The sequence below is a fragment of the Lupinus angustifolius genome, chromosome LG02 (assembly GCF_001865875.1).
Source record: "Lupinus angustifolius cultivar Tanjil chromosome LG02, LupAngTanjil_v1.0, whole genome shotgun sequence".
Classification (NCBI taxonomy): Eukaryota; Viridiplantae; Streptophyta; class Magnoliopsida; order Fabales; family Fabaceae; genus Lupinus; species Lupinus angustifolius.
Window position 1 is genome coordinate 22,781,184 of NC_032010.1, and position 24,067 is coordinate 22,805,250.

The 24,067-nt window shown below is 31.8% G+C and overlaps 3 protein-coding genes across 4 annotated transcripts; 1 reads left to right on the forward strand and 2 right to left on the reverse strand.

The window, feature by feature from the left end:
* LOC109329280 (GDSL esterase/lipase At2g40250-like) lies at positions 6,143-8,243 on the forward strand. The gene is made up of 3 exons (XM_019562960.1): positions 6,143-6,766; positions 7,350-7,623; positions 8,050-8,243. Exons 1-3 carry the CDS (start codon positions 6,143-6,145, stop codon positions 8,241-8,243), a joined length of 1,092 nt encoding a protein of 363 aa, XP_019418505.1.
* Positions 8,903-13,384, reverse strand: LOC109340481 (sorting and assembly machinery component 50 homolog). Of its 2 annotated transcripts, XM_019578195.1 has the most exons (5): positions 12,736-13,384; positions 11,521-12,006; positions 10,052-10,564; positions 9,432-9,549; positions 8,903-9,202 (listed from the first exon to the last, which is right to left on the reverse strand). In XM_019578195.1, the coding sequence occupies exons 1-4, from the start codon at positions 13,270-13,272 to the stop codon at positions 9,466-9,468; spliced, it is 1,620 nt and encodes a 539-aa protein (XP_019433740.1). In that variant the 5' UTR covers positions 13,273-13,384; the 3' UTR covers positions 8,903-9,202; positions 9,432-9,465. The 2 variants fall into 2 exon arrangements, with proteins under 2 accessions (XP_019433740.1, XP_019433736.1); XM_019578191.1 differs by lacking the exon at positions 8,903-9,202 and having other exon boundaries at positions 9,315-9,549.
* Positions 15,593-16,724, reverse strand: LOC109340494 (uncharacterized protein At5g39865-like). The gene has a single exon (XM_019578202.1). The coding sequence runs from the start codon at positions 16,719-16,721 to the stop codon at positions 15,876-15,878; it is 846 nt and encodes a 281-aa protein (XP_019433747.1). The 5' UTR covers positions 16,722-16,724; the 3' UTR covers positions 15,593-15,875.

Here is a 24,067-nt window from a genome sequence, read left to right on the forward strand (position 1 = left end):
TACAGAAGATAGTTATTTTATCAATACCTTATTGGGTACACCTCAATCAGCAAATGTATATCACAATGGTATGATGTTCAACATCAATCAAGATGATGGTCTTGGATCAAGTTCTTTCATGGGTGATGATAACATTTTCCCTACCGAACAAACAAATACAAATGAAGATCAGACTATAGTTGCACATCGAGGAAGGTCACGACGTCATAGGCAACCACCTAGGTGTGGGACAAGAGGTCATATAAGGAATCATTAAATTTAGTATTATTGTAACTTAATTTTAAATAATTCAATTTATATTAACATTTTACATTTACCAAATTTATTTTATTTCTCTCTTTTAAAAAGGCCTCTAAACATTGGCTTTTTATCTTCAATAATTACAAATAAATAGGCCCAAACACTGATGACATTTTTAAAAATAAGTAAACAAAATTGGTTCAAAAAAATAAAGCAAAAAACGAGTTAGGTCCAACAAAAGTGAAAGCCTTTTACACGACCTTTAAAGCCCACTATGTCTCAGTAAGCTCAGAAGTCGATATTGGTTGTTACGACTTCTGTGCATGCTGACTATGTCCTTCTATGTCACGACTTCTGAGAAAGAAACATAAGTCTTGCTCAGCTACAACGTCTTCTATTCATGATGGGCCACAACAAGTAACCGATAACATAACTAACGGCTCAAATTAAATGATTATCTATCCAATGGCTAGAAAACTAGTTCGCTTCCAAGCGAACTAAAAGTGAGTTCGCATGTTAGCTCTCACCTAAAATTTATATTTTAATATATGTGAACTACACAACATATGACATAAGGGTTTAATTTGAATTAGGATTTAACTTATATGAAAATATAATGAATTAGGATTTAACTTATATAATGAATTTGGATTTAAAGTTTTAATTGAACCACAAAAGTGATAAATTGTTTTTACACTTTAGTTATGTTTTAAATGTGTGAAACCACTATATATTGGTTCAGTTCACACTTTGATATTTTTGAAATCACCAAGATTGTACCTACCATATAGTCTACTATCAGCATTTAATAACCTACCATTATTGTCAGATAATGGACTTATTATTAGATATATGTTGTCCGATAATCTACTATCAGCATTTATATACTTCCTTGCCTACTAATTAATTGAATGTCTATGTATTAAGGCTTCTGAAACATATACATACAAATGTAGATATTAAAAAATATATCTCTAACTCAAAGTTTTGACAAAGATGGAACAAAACTCTAACTAAATCATCCCTACATAATTATTAACAGAATTGATCAAAACATCATTTTCAGTACTTCTTTAAAATAATCAATTAAAATAGAAAGTGTTAACTAAATCATATAGAACTAAAAAAACTTATCCAAACTTATTACAAGCTAAGAGAGATAGAGTAAAACTATATAGCATATAAATTTGAAATCAAAATAACTCAGCTTTCACTCTTTTTTTGTTAAAAATATAAGAGATGGATTTTATGCTCTCAAATAAACTAGTTCATGATAAACCTAATCACTTATCAATAGTTTTTTTTATATGTCTTATCAAATAGTTTATGACAAGGATTTCCAGAAATTTATGTATGCTGATGTTGAGGTTGAAGAATTTCAAATGATGTAGGAGAAACTTATCATCAATCATGGACTTCAAAATAATGTTAGGGCCTCTCAGACTTATCATTGAAGAATATGTGGGCTAGGTCTTATATCTGGGAAAGTTCTATGCTGGTTTGCATACCACATCACGATGCGATGGGTTACATTCACAAATGGGGAGGTACATAGAGTCTGGATATAATGTGACCGAGTTTTTGCATCACTTTTAATAATGTGTAAGCCATATACGCAACAATGAGGTTGTTGAAGATTTTAAATATTCATATGGTGATGACTTATTACAAACTCCTTATCATAATTTAGAGGGTCATGCTGCTTCATTATATACCATAGCGGTGTTCAAACAATTTGTTGAAGTGTTTATGTAAGCTATAAAAATGAAGATAATTTCTACCCACCAAACATCAAGTCATGTAATATACAAAGTCGAAAAGCATTACAGTCCCAACATAAAATAACACGTTTCCCATTACGATGATGGTTCTAATGTGGACATTGAATTTTCATGTAGAAGAATGAAATCATTTGGGATGCCCTGTAGTTATAGTATTTTTGTGTTACTAATTCTCGATATCCCACATTTGCCACCTTGTATGGTTCTTGAGAGATAGACAAAAAAACAAATGATGCTCAACATCTAAATTTTGAATAGTGTGACCTTAATAAAGAATAAGTTCAAAGCAGCATATATGGAACATTGAGTGATGATTGCAGAGTTTTGTATAACCTTGCTTATAAAATGGAGGAATACTTTAAAGAAATGATGGAAAAAGTTTACAATGAAAGTAATATACTCCGATTGAAACAAAGTTCGAGTTCCATGGAAAATGGTGATGCTAATAATGAAGACCAAGTAAGGAATCCTATTAGTGTGCGTCATAAAGAGCGAGATGTTAGGACGAGCTCAAGAGGTAAACATGGTAACCAATATGGCATATGTCGAGAAATTGGACACAATAAACTTAGTTGTCCAAATATTGATAGTTGTAGTCGTTATTTTTTTTTTTTGAAAATGAATGTGAAGTCTAAGTAATTACTTGATGTAATAAAATAATTTTGTTACTTTTTGTAATTTTGGTACTATATATTTCTTGAATCATTTTAAAAAAAATTAAAAACTTACACCACAGTTTCAGCTTAAAAAATATTTCGATTCACAACTACCCAATCATAATTATTAATAATAAATTAGAAATATATTTCTCTTTATGTACTCTAACAAGTTCGATATTTTTTTTACAGGAATCTTCTAAAGATCTAATTAAATTCAGATACGTTAACTTGTTTCCAGAAGAACCATTGCTAGAGGATCTATTACACCTTATTGGGTTTTCACAAATATCTCGCATCAAATCTTGTAACATAGATCCATCATTAGTTACATCTTTTGTTGAAAAATGGAGGCTTGAAATACATACATTTCATCTTTCATGTGGTGAATGTATCATTACTTTGGAAGATGTTTCACTCCAATTAGAAGTGAATGTCAATGGTCTACCTATATCTGGACCCACTTTTTTTTATTGGAATGAATTGTGTATGGAACTATTAGGAAAAGTTCTAATTTATGGACACGATATGAGGGTGTGCAAATTAAAATTAACTTGGTTGAGTCAAAACTTTGCTCACCTGCCCACTCAACCTACACAATTACAATTAGAACAATATTGTAGGACATGTATCCTATACATTATAGGAGGTCAGTTATTATCCGATAAATTTAATAGTCGAGTACATTTAATGTACTTACCTATACTTCGAGACCTAAAAATAGTTCATCATTATAGTTGGGGTTCAGCTAACTGGTATAAGGAGATATGTCGGGAAAAAACCAAATGCAAAGGCAATGGATGGTTGCTTGATACTTTTACAATCTTGGGCGTAATATCGTCTACCTTTCCTTGCACCTAGAGTTCAAGTTCTACCTACTTATCCATTTTCATCAAGGTAATATATATTTTTACGTATACATAAATTTTATTCGTAACAACAAAATTTCCTCTATCCATTATAATTAATATCAAAATTGTATAGGTGAGGTCTCAACAATTATCATTTTCAAGGAATACAACGTGATGATTTGACAGGATATAGGTCACGCTTAGATCATATGGATGTGAACCACGTAAAAATTCATAAGCTCTTATTTCTTACAATTTATAGCAATATTTCAATTCTCTAACAATATGTTCTCATCATTTGTTAATTCAAATTACACCCATTAAGACTGACATCAACAATCTCCCCCGTCATGTCCAACAAAATAAGAAGGTGTGGAGTGTATGCACAACCTTGATTTGTTTCTCGATTGTCGAGTGCCAACAAATAGATGGAGTCAGACTACAATTTGGTTTGGTTCAAGACGTGCCACAATCACTTAACAATATTGATGCACTACATAGAATTGATAAACGTGGAAATCAAGATGCAAACTGTGCCATTAAGCATGCACAATGGATCGACCATTGAAGTCATCGCAGAGATAAAGTCTTGCAAGGATCTCGAATTCGATTTCATATCCATACACACCAATATATGAATTAGTATCTCACCTATTCTAGACTTTTTTTATGTGCAGAATTATAACCCTGAGACTCACTCTCAATAAATTATCAACAAAGTCAACAACAATACTACCATCCAAATCAACCTCCCATACCTCAAACTCCAATAATCCAACCTGTGACAAACTAACATTTTATGTCACAACAATCGATTTATCAACACACAATGTGTGTCTCTTATAATATTTAACTTGGGAAAATGTCTTTCCACGATCAACCATCACACCAACATCGCATTGATGATATCATGCCTCACTATCACTCATTTTTTACAGAAGATAGTTATTTTATCAATACCTTATTGGGTACACCTCAATCAGCAAATGTATATCACAATGGTATGATGTTCAACATCAATCAAGATGATGGTCTTGGATCAAGTTCTTTCATGGGTGATGATAACATTTTCCCTACCGAACAAACAAATACAAATGAAGATCAGACTATAGTTGCACATCGAGGAAGGTCACGACGTCATAGGCAACCACCTAGGTGTGGGACAAGAGGTCATATAAGGAATCATTAAATTTAGTATTATTGTAACTTAATTTTAAATAATTCAATTTATATTAACATTTTACATTTACCAAATTTATTTTATTTCTCTCTTTTAAAAAGGCCTCTAAACATTGGCTTTTTATCTTCAATAATTACAAATAAATAGGCCCAAACACTGATGACATTTTTAAAAATAAGTAAACAAAATTGGTTCAAAAAAATAAAGCAAAAAACGAGTTAGGTCCAACAAAAGTGAAAGCCTTTTACACGACCTTTAAAGCCCACTATGTCTCAGTAAGCTCAGAAGTCGATATTGGTTGTTACGACTTCTGTGCATGCTGACTATGTCCTTCTATGTCACGACTTCTGAGAAAGAAACATAAGTCTTGCTCAGCTACAACGTCTTCTATTCATGATGGGCCACAACAAGTAACCGATAACATAACTAACGGCTCAAATTAAATGATTATCTATCCAATGGCTAGAAAACTAGTTCGCTTCCAAGCGAACTAAAAGTGAGTTCGCATGTTAGCTCTCACCTAAAATTTATATTTTAATATATGTGAACTACACAACATATGACATAAGGGTTTAATTTGAATTAGGATTTAACTTATATGAAAATATAATGAATTAGGATTTAACTTATATAATGAATTTGGATTTAAAGTTTTAATTGAACCACAAAAGTGATAAATTGTTTTTACACTTTAGTTATGTTTTAAATGTGTGAAACCACTATATATTGGTTCAGTTCACACTTTGATATTTTTGAAATCACCAAGATTGTACCTACCATATAGTCTACTATCAGCATTTAATAACCTACCATTATTGTCAGATAATGGACTTATTATTAGATATATGTTGTCCGATAATCTACTATCAGCATTTATATACTTCCTTGCCTACTAATTAATTGAATGTCTATGTATTAAGGCTTCTGAAACATATACATACAAATGTAGATATTAAAAAATATATCTCTAACTCAAAGTTTTGACAAAGATGGAACAAAACTCTAACTAAATCATCCCTACATAATTATTAACAGAATTGATCAAAACATCATTTTCAGTACTTCTTTAAAATAATCAATTAAAATAGAAAGTGTTAACTAAATCATATAGAACTAAAAAAACTTATCCAAACTTATTACAAGCTAAGAGAGATAGAGTAAAACTATATAGCATATAAATTTGAAATCAAAATAACTCAGCTTTCACTCTTTTTTTGTTAAAAATATAAGAGATGGATTTTATGCTCTCAAATAAACTAGTTCATGATAAACCTAATCACTTATCAATAGTTTTTTTTATATGTCTTATCAAATAGTTTATATTTATCTATAACTTTTTTGAATTTTCACATTACTCCCAAACTATATAAATATGCTAATGAACAAGTATAGTATACATATTTCACAACCCTAGCTACTACACCATATATATCCATGGCTTCCATAACCATGAAACCAAACTCATTCACCCTTCTCACTATTTTCTTCTTTCTCTCTTTCCCAATCTCAACATCTTCCTCTTCCAACGTATCCGCCATCTTTGCATTCGGTGACTCCACCATTGATTCCGGCAACAACAACCGCTTCAGAACACTATTTCGTGGAGACCACTTACCCTATGGTCGTGACTTTCCAAGTCACTTTCCAACAGGAAGATTCTCTAATGGAAAGATAGCAATTGATTATCTTGCAAACATTCTAGGCATTAAGGATCTTTTACCTGCTTACCTCGACCCACATTTGACAGACCAAGATTTACTCACTGGGGTTAGTTTTGGGTCTGGTGGTTCAGGAATTGATATGAGTACAGTGGCATTGGCTAGAGTTATGGATTTGTCTACACAGTTTGAGTTGTTTGAAGAGAGTTTGCAAAGGATAAGGAGAGTTGTTGGAGTTGAAAAAGCTAATAATATCATTGAGAATGCTTTGTTTGTGGTCAGCATTGGAACTAATGATATGTTATATAATGCATATTTGTTACCTGCCAATATGATTCGATATGGTTCTATTTCAGTTTACCAAGATTTTTTGCTCCAAAATCTTCAGTCTTTCATTCAGGTTTGTTTTATATATCTTATTCATACTTCATACTTTCTACATAGCATGATTATAATGCTAATCATAATCTTAACAACATTGGTTACATAGAAATTTGTTGTTATTGAAATTTGCAGCATTTATATTTTCAACTATTTTTTTTTATATTCTAACACCCTTTTAGCATTTAACTTCAAGAAACTAAATTTTAATTAGATTGTAATCCTATATTAATAACATGTTAATAGTTTGTTGAGCATGAGATCCATGTGGATGAGTGTAAAAGAAAGTTGTAGATACATCTCATACCTCACTAGATATGAGTTTGCTTTTGTTTTAGCGACGATATGTTTTGTCTTATTCAAGTCAACTTTTCTTTGGGAGTCATAAGGTGGTCAACTGATAATGATGAAGTATTTAGAGAGTAACAAAGAGGTTGAAGGTTCAATTCTCATCCACCACACTAATACTAATATACTTTTGTTCTTGTTATTCTCTCATGTGAATATTTAACAATAAAATGAAACTATTCAACCTTGATCACATGTAAATTTTGAACAAGAAATTAACATGACACATGGTTTGATTGGTGGTTAATGTGCAGAGACTGTATGGAGCAGGAGCTGGTCGCATTGTAGTGGCAGGTGTTCCTCCTATTGGGTGTTTACCAATACAAATGACAATAAGCAGCATCTTACCAAGTTTTCACTGGCTCCATCGTCACTGTAATGTTCAACAGAACACGGATTCTGAAGCCTACAATTATAAGCTTCAATCTCATATTCATTTATTGCAATCCATGCTCACTGATGTTAAAGTTGCCTATTTCGATATCTACACACCCATCATGGATATGGTTCAATATCCAGCCAAATATGGTAACAATTCACTTTTACTAAATCATCATGTACCATTCATTTATATTATTATTATTATAGATTTAATATATATATATACCGACAGTATAAATGTTTTTTACATTGTTAGCAAATTATCCATCATTCATTTTTAGTTAATGATTGACTTTCAAACAAAAGCAATACAAATCAAATATCCCAACAGTGTAAAAAACTTTATACAGACAATACATAGATTTTAAAACTCTATTATTATTTAAGAGACAATCATAATTAAACATAAATGGCGGGTAATGATGCAGACTCTATCATGCAAATGTGTCTCTTGGATTAATTTGGTTCTTTAATCAATATCCTTAGCATTCTTCTTTTCAAATTTAGACATAAAACAGGATATTCTTTATGCAAATGTATCTCTTAATTTTGTTGGGCCATAAATATTTGAAGGTTTTGTGCAAACACTTGAAGGATGCTGTGGGACAGGGCTATTGGAAATGGGTCCTGTGTGCAATGTGTTTGACCCAATTTGCATGGATCCATCTAAGTACCTTTTCTGGGATGCAGTGCACCTTACTCAAAGAGGATACTCTATTCTTGCAGAGAGTGGTCGACAATATTTGATTCCATACATTACTAGTTAGGCTAGTAATTATTTTCAATTTTTATATGCATTTTCCCTTTAGGTCAATTAGCCGAATAGCTCTGCAAGAAAATTTGTTATTTTTCATTGGAATAATGGATAATTTATTTTACTCATTTATATAACTATATCATTTTATTTAGATAATTTGAGAAACTAATGTCATTTCAGTAAATTATTATATTTTCAGATCCATTCTTTGACTGAGATTTAATGGGTCTTTAAATTACAATTTATATTTATTTAATCTCTTAAAGTTTATTCACACAAATATATTTAAAATTTTGTGCTATAAATTTAAAAGAAAGTAATCATCTCATTGATACCATATGGTGATATGGGTGGATCACGTAGTCGAGAATTCGATTCCTATGAGTAACACTTGTTGAAATGAGCAGTTATGAACCCTGAAAATGATTAATTTTTTACTAAAAAAAGTGAAGAGTACCTACCCTTCATAGTACCAAAAAATATGGTGTTATGGGGATCGATTTTGCTGTAATTAACAAGATTAATATCTGCCTTAACTAAGTACACTAGCCCTGGTGTTTACTTAACATTACTATATGCTGTTCATTCTTCATACCAGTTTTTTCACAACATATAGATGCTTGTGCATGCAGATATTGAACTTAACACGATAAAAGGGACTGAAATTTATACAACTTCCTACATCAACATAGTTAAACAACGTAAGAATGATAACATACTTTAAACAACTTAAACACAACGAGGTTTTTTAACATTTGTCATTTTGACAAGAAAATCTCTTATTTCTGTATATTTTGCTGTTCAGCAAAAATAAAATCATGTAAAACAAATACAAAGATATCTCCACAGGGATGATTTCAAGTTCTCAACAAACATCAAGAGGAGAGGATAGATGTTTGCAATCTAAGCTGGGGGTCAAGATAGTGAATTCTCAGTGCCAATCAAGGCCATCTAAAGTAGCAGTACGAGCGCAAGAGTTTAAAAGTTCATTGCCGTGCAATGAGCCCGACTGATATATTATAATCCCCCAAAGGGTTGCTGCAAATACAAAACCTGGTCACTGTAAATCTTTCACAATGCATCATTAAACTGTGCCTTCTCTTCATTTTGACTGGATTTAAAAGGTGAAGAATTTGAAACTACCGTACTTTTATGCAGTGACAGACAGCAAAAATATTTGATACTAAAGAACTGCGTGAAAAGAAAAAGAAACTCAACAAAGATCTTGGCCTCTACGAAGGACCTGAGAAGCTGAACCTAAATCCACTCTTTCCATGATCATGCTCATCCTTCTTGAGCACGGAGTAGTAGTTACCCTGAAACAAGAAAGAAGTTGGTGAAACAAACATAAAAAGTTTTGAAACAAAACAAGAAAAAATAATTCCAGGTGGTTAAAGGAAGGGCACAATAGAAAAGAGATTAATATTTTTCTGAGAACAATGGCTATGAATCCATTCAACAGGTTGTTTCCATAAATTATATTGACTAAATTCAGAGAAAAATTTGTATATCAGGTAGCTTCACAACAAATCCAGACATTGGATCAGATTTTCATGTTGAAAATATCAATCAAGTGCTCAGTTCAGAACTAAAAAAGTTAGGTAAGAAAAAGGAAAACTATATAAACAAGAAGGTTCTATATTTTTCATTCTTTTCCTACATGCTTGTCACATGCAAGTAAAAGTAAAACAAATAAGATTAGTCCTGTAGATTCTGCCTTCATCACTGACAGTTCACTACAATCTTCCCCGAACTCCCAAGAGTTAGGTTAGTATGCCTTGCTTATTTTAACAAAAATAAATTAAAACAAAAGCTGACCTCTAGGCGGAAAAGTCTCGTAGGAATAACAATTCCACATCCCACTGATGTTCGAAAGGACTCTACAAACTTCCCCGGGGAGAAATATTTGTATTCATTCTCAGTTAATTTAGCAGTATTGCCAACACCAGCAAATACATGCCCATGGATTCCATGTTCTCTCAACCACTTAATTGGAAGATCAAAAGAAAGGTCTGCAAAAGCTGTAACAGCAAGATCTCCACCAATAAAGTCTCTTCCACAGGAACCACCATTTTCATCATTAGCTCCATCTCTACTTTGCCTTCTTGGTTCAGTATGTCCCAATCCCCTAGTTTTAAATCCCCATAATGTTGCTGGTCCTCCTAGAGTGCAAACTGGAGAAAAATCACCACCCAAATAAAACCTTTCTGGAAGGGGTGATGGCTTATTTAAGAACCCACGCCCCCATGGAAAAACAGCACCAGCAGATATGCCAAGGTTCAGCACTGTATTATAAAACTCAAAGGGTACAGCAAAGCGAACATCAAACTCCTGCATTAGAACTTAGAAGAGTTAACAGAGTTACTAAAGAAAAATATACTTAAAAAACAGCAAAGAAAAAATAAATTAGGATTAAAGGCAGGTCTAGTGCACGAGGCTCCCATCTCGTGGCGCCTGGGGGTAGACGTGTGCACAACCTTACCCCTGCATGTGGAGAGACTATTTCCATGATTTGAACTTGTGACCTCTTGGTCACAAAGAGGCAACCTTACGGTTGCAATGCGGCTCACCCTTAGGTCTTAGAGCTCATTTGGACGAGCTTATTCTGATGAAAATGTGTCGTTTTAGTAAAAAACTTACTTTATGCATTTTATCATGTTTGGATGTCTTCTTTTTTAAAACAGTAAAAAGACTAAAGATCTTAACATCATATCTGTGAAAGCCATTCACACCAAACTGGAATCCTAACAGCTAACTGTCACTAGGGTTACTGGCTACATATACAAATCAGAACCCGTTAAGGAGAATTAGAGAAGTAACAAATCACGTTCTAGAGTCAAGATTTTCATTTTTAGATCGTGAAAACAACCAAATATACCAATCAACAAATGAACATCATCCTTGGGCGGAGCAATAAGTACCTCTCTATCTCTAAAGCCAACAAAATCCAAACAGAATGATATCAACATAGATAGCAAAAGAGAAATGGTAAAACAGATTCAGTTCTGTTGGAATAGATTCTGAAATTTTGATCTCTATACAAGGAGATCGACTCTTTACGTACCCAGAAATCTAAAGTTATAACCCCAATTTTCTGCTTATTAATTCCATCAGTTCATTTTAAAAATTTTGATCAGGGTCAATTTGCAAATTCTAGCTACACCCAAGATTATTTCAATAATTCTTGAAACAATGTCATTCACAAAAAGGGTATTATATTTGTTCATGACAGAAAATTACAGTGCAGCGCAGATAAATTGAGGATCTATACAAGGGTGTAATCACACCTGACGCAGAAACCGCAAGCTCTGATGATCCGGTGCAAGGCCACCGAAATGAGTGGTAGAAAGAAAAGCATACCCTTTTGTTGGCCTGATAGGTGAGTTTCTCGTGTCAATTTTAAATGTATACTTCAAAGATGACAGTAAACCATGACCAAGCTGCCTCCTTATAGACCTGGATGATATTTGTGACGGATCTGTTAATATATGCCATCCAAGAGTGTATACTAAATCATGGTGCTTTGTTGAGATCAAGCCAAGAGATGCACCCAGCAACTGCCGTTTGTAAGAAGAAAACTCTTGCCAATCTTGGGAAAGCATGAATATACGTGCCACTAGAGGAGTTAACAACCCTTTAAGCCTAGGGGCATACACTCCTACGCTCATCTCTGTTGCTTGGTTGGCACCATACGCCAAAGAAGCATCCCATATATCAGCATAACCTAACAAGTTCTTATACTTGAGAGAACCTTCAGTAGTCCAAGAACTAACCTACACAAGCATCACATAATTACAATAGTTTCACTTGTTCATGCCACATACCTAAGAAGAAAAGAACTGTGATATATGTATCATATCCTAACTGAAAAAGTTTCAAATGTATTTTTTTTGTTACAAAGAAATTAGGGTCAGCCACTAAAGAGTGGCTCCCCCATCCCAGGATCAAGGTGGGTCCAGAAAAAAACAAATGGAGACACCTTTGGTCCGTCTTCGAAAAATGAAAAATCTGAATTTGGTCTAAAAATCTCAAATGCATTTGAAATTGGTCTATTGTAGAGACTAAATTTTCCCTAAATTTTATCCTACAAAGGACTAATTTGACTGACATGTAAGATTTTCAAGACCAAATTGTTACTTTATTTTTCAGGGACCAAATTGTTACCATGTCATTTTTTTAAAGAGACCAAGTTGGTTTTCTTTCTAATATAATAGCAACAATAATAATTGCATTCATGTCATTTTGTTCATGCGTCGGATCATATCATAGTCTAGGTGTTGTTATCATACCTCTCAAATGCCAATCCCCTTCCAATTAGCCACTCATAATTTCTTTAAAAAAAATAATCTAATGTCTTTTGGAGCTTTCACTCTATGTCTAATATCTCTCGTTTTCAGTGAATTATCTATTGTATGCAAAAGCGTGGAAAATGGTAAAAAATCATAAAGCTACTATCTGAAATGCTATCCAAAACTGAAACAAGAGAAGAACAAGGAATCTACCGATGGTTTCATATAAGCGCCTGCTTCACCGGAAACTTTACTATCGGTCTCCACAACATGGACAACGACATTGGCAGTGTGAGGCAACTCCGGTGGTCCAGCCTCGAGCTTAACCTTACAAGAATCGAAAATCTCGAGACTCTGAAGCCTTGCCATGGCGATTTCAGAAGCTTTCATAAGCTCCAACATTGTGGTGGCAGTCTCTAATACCTTCAACTCCGCTTCTATTACCCAATCCTTGGTTTTAGTGTTGCCTTTGATGATGACGTCATGGACTCGAATCGGAACCGGTTCCGATGATAACCGTTGGGACAAGGCTTTCACCTTTAATCTTTGCTCGCGAAGCTTGGACTCTCGGGATTGGGGTATTGGAGGATTCAGGGGTTGGAATTCATCTTCATCTTCTTCTTCTTCTTCTTCATCTTCGTCTTCTTCTTCGGATTCTTCGTGATTGGTGGAGTATGGAGTGTCATTGTTAGGGTTTGGAGGAAATTGGGATTGAATTGATTCTTCTTTTTCTTCAACTGTGTTTGCCATTTGAATAGAGAGAGTTCGATTTGAGTGTGACGGCGACGAAGGTGTGTGTTACATTTATGATTGATTAGAAAAATACTAAAATACTTAATTATTATTTTGTGCTAAAGTCACTTCCACTTGGACACTAATGATGCTTTCTCTTTTCATTCATCCCTAACCTATTGAGTTTATTATATTTTTTAAACAATAAAATATGATAGAAATTAAGTCAAATCGAAAAGAGAATCACCTATGGCAATCCAAAAATGAAAAGTATTAGCGTCATACACGTGTTAGATGCCTAAAACGTACTTATCGAAAAAGATTTATATAGAGATAAAATCATATAGAGATAATCAACAAGATCTTGACAATACAATAATATTTTAAATATAATTAAATTTAATTTTAAATGATAGCATAAAAACATAAAATATATTTGCCTCAAAATATAATGTGTTAGATACATCTACATACAAGTTTTTCTAGTTCTTATTTTAATATTTATTGTTAATTATCATACATTTGGGCATTTTTTAATCATGGAGATATAGTTAGATATTTTTAACTTTTGAAAATATATTTGTATGTAACAACAAGACTAATGTATGGAAAGTATGCTAGATCTTCAAGATAATAAAAAAAATTAAAAATTTGATTTTTGGGAGTGACATTTGTTAGAAGGAGTAACTACGAAAACCGAAAAAGATTAGTTCTTCACCTACAATGTGAAGTAATATTCATAGTAGTGCCAACAAAAAAATATACTTCTCTGAAATAGACAGCACCTTGGTGAGCATCAGCAGGCCCTAAATGTGAATCACACTAATTGTTGAACATAAACTCAACCTTTGAACCTGAAGTTAATCCTATATCAAATGGCTAACTTAATACTAAATTTTGATGGAGTTAACTTTTTTCACATTTTCCTACAATGTGAGCTGACATAGCCTTGATCCTCACACGATTGATGACAAATTATATAATGAATCTTTTTTTATTTACATCATCCTATATGGAAGATGATGTAGGATAGAGTTTGACAAAGAAGATGGGATGAGTTTCCACAACTGTTGGAGAAGAAGAGATGAGTTTCAAACAGCTTAACCACAAAGGCACTTATGACTTGACAACAACACAGAGAACATGAAGCTCAACTCTATTTAAAGTGTAAAACCTCTGGAACTAGTTAGATCAGCAAATCCCCATCAAAGAGAAGACTTGTTTTCGAAGACCCAACAAGATGAGTCCAAACTCCAAAGCTGGCTAGCTAGGTAGAGGACAAACCCTCAAAACGTGACGAATTGTCTCCATTCAGGCATAAGAAGAGAATGAGACAATTCTCATATAAAAACCGAACCCGCTTAGGCCCTTCAAACGGCCAAATCGGATCCCATGAATCGTCAGGGACACAAAACTGGAACCCATTGAGAAGCCAATAAGCAATAGAGACTGAGAAATAACCCATGCGTTCTCCTAGCTAGTCCCACAAAGCGACCAAACATTTTCTTTATTACTGCATTGATCCGCTCCTGATATATGTTGACGAATAACAACTTCAATAGCATTAGCCTTTGTTTATATTGTCATTCCCAAGTAACACGACCACCTTTTTTTTGTTTACATACTAGCCTAAGCACGATGAATTAAAGCAAAACACGTTTAGATTTCAGATCCGAAAGACAAAGTAGGGCAAAAATTTCATCCAAATTCTTTTCAATTCTAGGTTTACCATATTAGATCGAATTCAAAACAATAAATAAAAGAAAATGCCGTGGATTTTATCATATTTTCTCCAATACACCCGAGGAGCCAATATACCTTTCCTTTCCAAAAGTTTTCATTCTGATGTAACATGCAAAGATGGATCCAGAAAAACCTTGCATAAGGTCTGAAGTTTTACACTCCTTATTAAGCTCCGTAAACTTTGTCCAATATCTATTACTGTTGTGTTGTGAGACAATGATGATATGTCAATATTAATTTTTCAAAATTCCAACAGGATCATATACAAACTAAACTTAAACGACATGAGAATCAATTAGAAATTTGTGCTATAAATAAAAGAACCGTGCCTTGTGAAAATGGGGTAGAGAAATGGGCCAGACCCTAAACAATGTCCAACATACATGTCTCCCACCTTCAAAGACTTTATATAAGGTCTGCCCCAGCCTCCAACCATTATTTTGTACTCAGCAAAAACAAAAATCCCAATCAACATTTCACAATCGAAGATGGTGGGAACAGTATTTGTTCAGAATAAGCAAAGTTGGCTTCACCTAACAGACATAATTTATATATTTGTTCCCATTTCATTGAACCTCCAACAAATACCATAAGGTTCATTATGCTTACATGTATTCTCCATGTGAATATCATTAATGTTCAAGATCCACCATAATCACAAATCAATGCTGGCTCCTCATAAGACCAATATTATAATAAGATGAGCCTAATTCATTTAATATGGGAGATTCTGTAAACTATTAAAATATAAATAGAAGATATTATACTCATAGTTTATAACCTATAATAACTTAGAGTTGTTACCAAAATGATTTAATTATGAGAAATTATTGGTTCATTGACTTGTGAGCTGTAAGTAACTAAGTGAAAGAGGGTAACTATCTGGTGTGTCGCGGGAGCATGAAGAAACATTTAGGGCACCTGATCAAACCGTTGGCGTTGCAAGAGGAACATATCATGAATCCACTCTTTTCGTTAAACACTTTGTGACTTCCATTACACTCATCGCACACAACGAATCTGAACCCTCCACAGCAATCGCAACCGTTCTGATTCGTCATCGGCAACCGTTCGATCAACCGCTCCAGTTCTCCGTTATCGTAAAGCCGTCGAACGTCGTCGACTCCTCCAATGTACGCGCCGCCGATGAACACTGTAGGAAGTTTCACGTTCCGGCGGCCGAGGATCCCGTCGAGCTCGTCACGGAACCGGTCGTCAATCGATACGTCGCGCTCGTCGACGGTGACGCGGAAGCCGCGGAGAATTGTTCGGACGGTGCGGCAGTCGTCGAATGTGCGGCGAACTACACGGAGGCTGGTGTAGTACACGACGACACCTTGGTCAAGACCAGGAGGTAATTTGACGGAATCAGAAGAGAGTAGGGAGGGGCGTGAGGCCCAAGCGCGGAGGACGGAAGTGGAAGTACGCATGCGGCGGAAGAGGGAAGGGGAGTTGGGGGAACTTGGTTCGGGTTCAGGTTTTTCGGTGATAAGGCTCTGAATATCTTTGAAGGAAGAACATGAGAAGTTGGAGGAGCGGGAACGAGAACGTGATGGCGATGGAGACGGTGGTGGGGTGGTTCCGGAGTGGTTCGGTGAAGTTAACCACGGTGGCCACATTTGAAAAGAGTGTGAAGGGAAATAGAGGTTTTGCGGAAACTGAGGGGTAGTGATGGTAGAGGGATATGAAGAGAAGAGAGTGAGGATTATAAGTGGAAAACGCATTTATTAAGGAAATGGGTCATTCATAGTACTGAAGATCTTCAGTGAGATTATTTTTCCATTTTCTATAAAAAGTCAATAAAATCATCTCCATTAATAAATTTATGTTATTTTTTATCATCTATCACAAATAATAATTAATATTAACTTATTGACTTCAATTTTTATTTTTCTGATATATTTCATTTTTATGTTACATTTTAAAGAAAAATAATTTAATATAAAAAGTGGTATATAGAAAATCAATAAATACCAACAATGTAAAAATATTAATCAATGTAGAATTAAATAATAAAAGATAGAAATAAGAAAATGTGTGAAAAAATAATGATTTATTGTGAAAAATAATTAAAGTAATATTTTGAAAGTTTATAATGGTTTTTAGTGAAGAAGTTACAAAAGAGTAAATTTAAAATATTAAAAAATTATGTTATAACAAGTAATTACAGTTTTAACTTTATATATAACTAGTGATGATAGGCACTTCGTGCCTGCTCATATTCATACTTTTACAATATTAATTCAAAATTTATATATTTTATTTTGAAGAATTAGAATATTTTTTGCATTGAGTATACTTTATATTGTACTTTTTATCGGAGATACTTTATATTATAATATTTTGTTTTATTATACTGTTAGAGAGGTGGTTAATAGGTTTGTGGTGATTACATACTTATTTATAATTATATGGTTTTTTCGTAGAAATTAAAAAGTTTAAGGGTAAAATAGGAAAATGAAATTACACCATGGTAGTTATTTCATGTTTTCCCTTTATATATAGTATAGAGTATATATATTTTGGCTTTATATATAACTAGTAGTGATAGGCACTTCGCGCCTGCTCATATTCATACTTTTACAATGTTAATTGAAAATTTATAAATTTTATTTTGAAGAATTAGAATATTTTTTGCAATTAGTATACTTTATATTGTACTTTTTATTGGAGATACTTTATATTATAATATTTTGTTTTATTATAATGTTAGAGAAGTGGTTAATAGGTTTGTGGTGATTACATACTTATTTATAATTATATGGTTTTTTTGTAGAAATTAAAAAGTTTAAGGGTAAAATAGGAAAATGAAATTACACCATGATAGTTATTTCATGTTTTCCCTTTATATATAACTAGCGTGTCGACGGGCACTTCATGCCTGCCGACCCGCATTATTATTTCATAGTATTAAATATTTAAGATAATTGTATTATATTTTTTGTGATAAAAGAAATATGAAAATGAATTGTAATTCTTTTAAAAAACTACATTGATAATATAATATTTTTAAGTATATAACTTTCTCTAACTCCTATTAATATTTTTTATTATGTATAAAAACATTGTAATAATAGTTAATTAGAAGGGTAAAATAGACAATAAGAAATTACACCATATTAGGTAGTTATAAAATGTTTTACCTTTATATATAACTAGCGTGTTGACATGCACTGTCGTGCCTGTCAACCCGCTTTCCTATCGTTTGTAATGTATAGTTTGTATTTTATAAATTCAAATATAATTTTTTGCGCTAAATTTACGGTTGAATTTATTCAATTGGTCTAATATTCAATTTTTTAAATACACTTTTAAAATAAGAAGATAATAAGGATAAAATAAGAAAATAATATTATATGATTTTTTGGTAGAAATAAAAAGATATTGAGGGCAAAATAGGAAAACACAAATTACACCATAATGAGTGATTATTTTGTGTTTTCCCTTTATTAATAGTATATATATTTCCTTGTAGTGAAATCTTCTTTTTTGATTATTTAATTATGCATGATAATGTTTTTAAATTTGAATTGTAAAGTTATTAAATAATGTTAGCTATGATTTTTTTTAGAATTTCTAATGTAAATTGAGTCAATCGGTCCAACCAATGACTCATTTACTTAGTGTTCTAACCTTAACATTGACTCGTTTGTATTTAATAATATTGGTTTAAATGTTAGTGTAATTAGTTAAAAAATGAAATCATTTTATAAATGTACTCATTTTTTTACTCTCATGCTTTAAAATCTCGTTATTATAATGTATTTGGTTCATACATTTTTATAATAAGAGTAAATACTTATTTTGGTCCATCATATTTTGTATGGTTATTAAGTTAGTTCCTAAAAAAAATTAATTGTTAGTTTAGTCCCCAACAATTTGGATATTAGATCACGTTAGTCCTTCCGTCAATTCTCTTTCATTAAGTCTAATAGAGTTGACTATGTGTCATGTTAAGGGTTGATGTGGCTTCTATTGAACAATCCTACATGAACTTTATGATACATCATCAAAATGAAGTTGTTTTGATAGAGGGAATGTTGAGTTTTGAGCCATCAATGCATTCCTCACACCTTCTCTTGATTTAGGGAATGTTAAGTTTCTAGGCATATATTGAAGATTTGACTTATGTTTGCAAGCAGTAACATCTCTTGAAGCACTAGATGGATTATGGAGAAGATGTGGTGGAGAAGATGAATAGAAGAAATTAAAAAAAAACTCAAAACGAAGTTGTTTTGAGTTAAAATTTTTTTTAAAACAAAACATCACCGTTTTGTTTACACAATTTAAAGACAAAATCAAAGACATAATTTCAATGACGTGTCATAAAGTCCATGTAGAAATGTCTAATAGAGGTCACGTCTCCACTTAACATGACACTGAGACTCAGTTAGACTTAATGGAGGAGAATTGACGGAATGACTAATATAACCTAAGGTCTAAATTGTTGGAGACTAAATTGACAATTAAAATTATTTAGGGACTAATTTGATACCCACGAAAAACATGAGAAACCAAAATCAGTATTTATTCATATAATTAATAAGAGGTCTCATTTTTCCTTTGTGTGAGACTATAAAATATTTCATGCTTATAATAAAATTGGGTTAACCTGATATATTAATATAGTTATATGTAAATATGAATATTATGAATCTAGTAAAGATATAAACTAAAACTAATAAGTAGACCTCTAAAAAATTGAGATATGAGAATGTACCATATTTAAAAGTGTAAGTGTTTTTATACTATTAGTAAATATTATAAATTAATGGTGGATAATATATTGATAGTGTAAACAATTTTACACTAATATTGCATATATTTTAAACTCAAAATTCTATCATATTACAAATAAAACATATAGCATGTAAGAGATTTGACCCTTGTATAGAGATGACAATGAAAACTAAACTCGTGGATAACCATCCAAACTGAACCCGAATTTAACGGGGAAAACCCGTTGCGATTGGGTTCGGGTTTTACCCGAATATAATTTTCGGGTTCGTGTTTGGTATAGGTAATACATACCTCGAACCCGCCCCAAACCCAAATGACATATTTAAAATTACACAATTATATATAAATAAAATGTTTCTTGGTGTGTTTTAATAATGGAGAGCATGTAGTGGCAAGAAATCTCATTGTTTTAATGATGGAGAATTGGAGAGCATGTAGTGGGATAATGCTACTCCCAACGTGAGATATAAACGTGTATATATATATGACAATTTCGGATTTTCTGTTGGATTCGGGTATGATATTATTATTTTTAACCCCGTTGAGTTTGAGTTTGGGTTCGAGTTCGAATTCTACATTTCGGGTTCAAGTTTGGTTAAGTGCAACCTCAGTCCTGATCCGCCCTGTTGTCATTCCTACCCTTGTGTATAAGGAAAAGTTGTTGATAAAATAAAACAAACTTTGATGATTTTTATATCTTAAAACAAACTTATTACATCTATTACATGTACACCCTTCTATGGCACTTCATCACTCGTCTCTTGCATCACCACATGTGCACGCATTTGGCACTCGTTTCTAATATCTTTGTTACTTTGTGTATTTAATTTAAACAGCTTGAATTTTTTGTTTTATATAATGTGTATCAAAATATAGACCATTGATTTCATATAATCAGGTAAATAAATGTTAACCATTGGATTAGACTTAATTACTTTTTTAGTTGTTAGTTACTTAGTTATTTGGTTAGTTTTATATAAAGTAAGTTAGGTTATTGTATTTTTATGAGCAATTATATTGAATCAGAATAATAAAAGTAGTAGGAGAACAAATGATCTTCAAATCCCCAACAATATTACACAGACCAACTCAGAGAGCTTGAAGGACTCCAAACCAAATCCATCAAGGAGAAAGGAAAATGAGAGAAACGAGCAGAAAGAAGGTTTCAAGAATGAAGCTGAATAGCAAAAATTACCCCATCAAGATGACAAGAAGAATGTTCAAAGATAACCTTATTTCTAGCCAACCAGAGAGACCATAGAGTGACAAACCAGATAAACATCCACTATTGATGATAGTTATTTCCCAACCACAAAGAGTACCAATGAGATAGGAAATTAGTCCTAACGCCAAGGGGGAAAACTAAACGAAGCCCGAACCAAGAGTAGATTGTTTGCCAAACACCATAAGAGAAGGGGCAAGAGAAGAACACATGATCAACAAATTCTTCCAACAGACCACAAAAGACACAGACTGTTAGAACTTCATCTCCAAGGACACCACACCTAGCCAGATTTAACCAAGTCGGTACTCCGTCTAAGGACAGTATCCACACGAAACATCTCAATTTCAAAGGACGTTGAAGCCCAAACTCTTTTATAGAACCCATAGTCACAGGAGTACTTTTTATCGGAGATACTTTATATTATAATATTTTGTTTTATTATACTGTTAGAGAGGTGGTTAATAGGTTTGTGGTGATTACATACTTATTTATAATTTTATGGTTTTTTCGTAGAAATTAAAAAGTTTAAGGGTAAAATAGGAAAATGAAAGTACACCATGGTAGTTATTTCATGTTTTCCCTTTATATATAGTATAGAGTATATATATTTTGGCTTTATATATAACTAGTAGTGATAGGCACTTCGCGCCTGCTCATATTCATACTTTTACAATGTTAATTGAAAATTTATAAATTTTATTTTGAAGAATTAGAATATTTTTTGCAATTAGTATACTTTATATTGTACTTTTTATTGGAGATACTTTATATTATAATATTTTGTTTTATTATAATGTTAGAGAGGTGGTTAATAGGTTTGTGGTGATTACATACTTATTTATAATTATATGGTTTTTTTGTAGAAATTAAAAAGTTTAAGGGTAAAATAGGAAAATGAAATTACACCATGATAGTTATTTCATGTTTTCCCTTTATATATAACTAGCGTGTCGACGGGCACTTCATGCCTGCCGACCCGCATTATTATTTCATAGTATTAAATATTTAAGATAATTGTATTATATTTTTTGTGATAAAAGAAATATGAAAATGAATTGTAATTCTTTTAAAAAACTACATTGATAATATAATATTTTTAAGTATATAACTTTCTCTAACTCCTATTAATATTTTTTATTATGTATAAAAACATTGTAATAATAGTTAATTAGAAGGGTAAAATAGACAATAAGAAATTACACCATATTAGGTAGTTATAAAATGTTTTACCTTTATATATAACTAGCGTGTTGACATGCACTGTCGTGCCTGTCAACCCGCTTTCCTATCGTTTGTAATGTATAGTTTGTATTTTATAAATTCAAATATAATTTTTTGCGCTAAATTTACGGTTGAATTTATTCAATTGGTCTAATATTCAATTTTTTAAATACACTTTTAAAATAAGAAGATAATAAGGATAAAATAAGAAAATAATATTATATGGTTTTTTTGGTAGAAATAAAAAGATATTGAGGGCAAAATAGGAAAACACAAATTACACCATGATGAGTGGTTATTTTGTGTTTTCCCTTTATTAATAGTATAGATTAATAGTATAGATATAGAAATATAGATATAGATATAGATATAGAAATATATTAAATAAAGAAATAATAACATAGAACATCATCACTACATGCATTATCCCAAGTCACAATACTTCTAGTGTAACATTTGCTCTCAGATTCATTGTAAATTTAATAATGTAATATCAATATTCATCGTATAAAGATTTAAACATAGTCTATTTTATTTAATAATTAATAATGATTGGAAATAGATGATGGATTATATAATAATAGTGTAAAAAATTCTTACACAGTTGATGTATAAATTTTTCTCTTAATATTTATGTACATCATCTATAATATTTTTATTTAAGGATAATTAATATAAATAATTACAATAAAAACGTCTTTCACGATTAGTAAATATATATTATTATTTTTTTATAATTACAGGGTGAGATTTTAAAATTCATTCTAGGTAGGGATGGCAATTGAAACAAAAAAAAGGAAGAATGAAATGAATGGAGTTACTTTTTTATATTTTGCATGTTTTTATTTCACTGATTTTATTCGGAAAAAAATATCTTGGATCCTTATTATGAGAGAACGGAAGAGAAAAGGATCCATTATATTTCCGTTGCATTAACTTTTTTGCTAAAATACTTTTTAATATTGGAACCTTAGTCTATTCCAATTCATTTTATCTATCCATTTATCAAAAAATAGTGTAAGGATTGAGTAACTCAATTATTGTTGTATGTCGGTTTTCTTAAGAGTGGTTGAGTGAGTAATAGTATTATATATGCATGACATTCTAATGGCAAGTAACTGAACTAAGTCTAAACATCAAATAAGGCCTAATATTTGGCCAAAATCATACATATGATCTTGGTGCTATATGAGTTGTGGTATCATTAGCTCATAGTATATATGTATAATACCCTTAGGAGAATATCTCAATAATTAATAAAAGGTTATAAAAAAAACTCTTCCTTATGATCATCTCTAATATTTGAGAGATATGTGAAGATATTTGTTGAATCACTTGCTCAACAATAATATAACTCAATTGATTGTATTTATATATTACTATATTATTGTTAATATTTATATATAATTTTCATAATTGGGTGATAATTGATTGTATTTTATATATAATTGATTTAGGTTTACATTACTAAATAAATAAAGCATATATGGTAATATGTGTCACTTTATATGTTATGAATTTATGATTAATAAAATAATATAATTAATTTAAAATTTTAATTGTTAAATATTTTTTGACTAATTACAACTCATGACACATGTAATGTGACATTAACCGTGAGATCCAAACAAAAAAAGATAGTGTAAACGAGTAATATGTGTCAATGGCACTGTTATGTAAAAAAATAAGAAATAATCCAGGGTTATTCAATGTTACATAATATTTATAGTTTCTTTGGGTTGTGATTGGTGTAGTGATATTTTTCTAAATTTATTTGATATATGGCCCTTCCAAACCCTCACTTTTTAATGATATGTTATATGAATTATAATGCATTGATTATGTTTATTAACAAAATATTTATCCCAAGATCATATTTTCCTA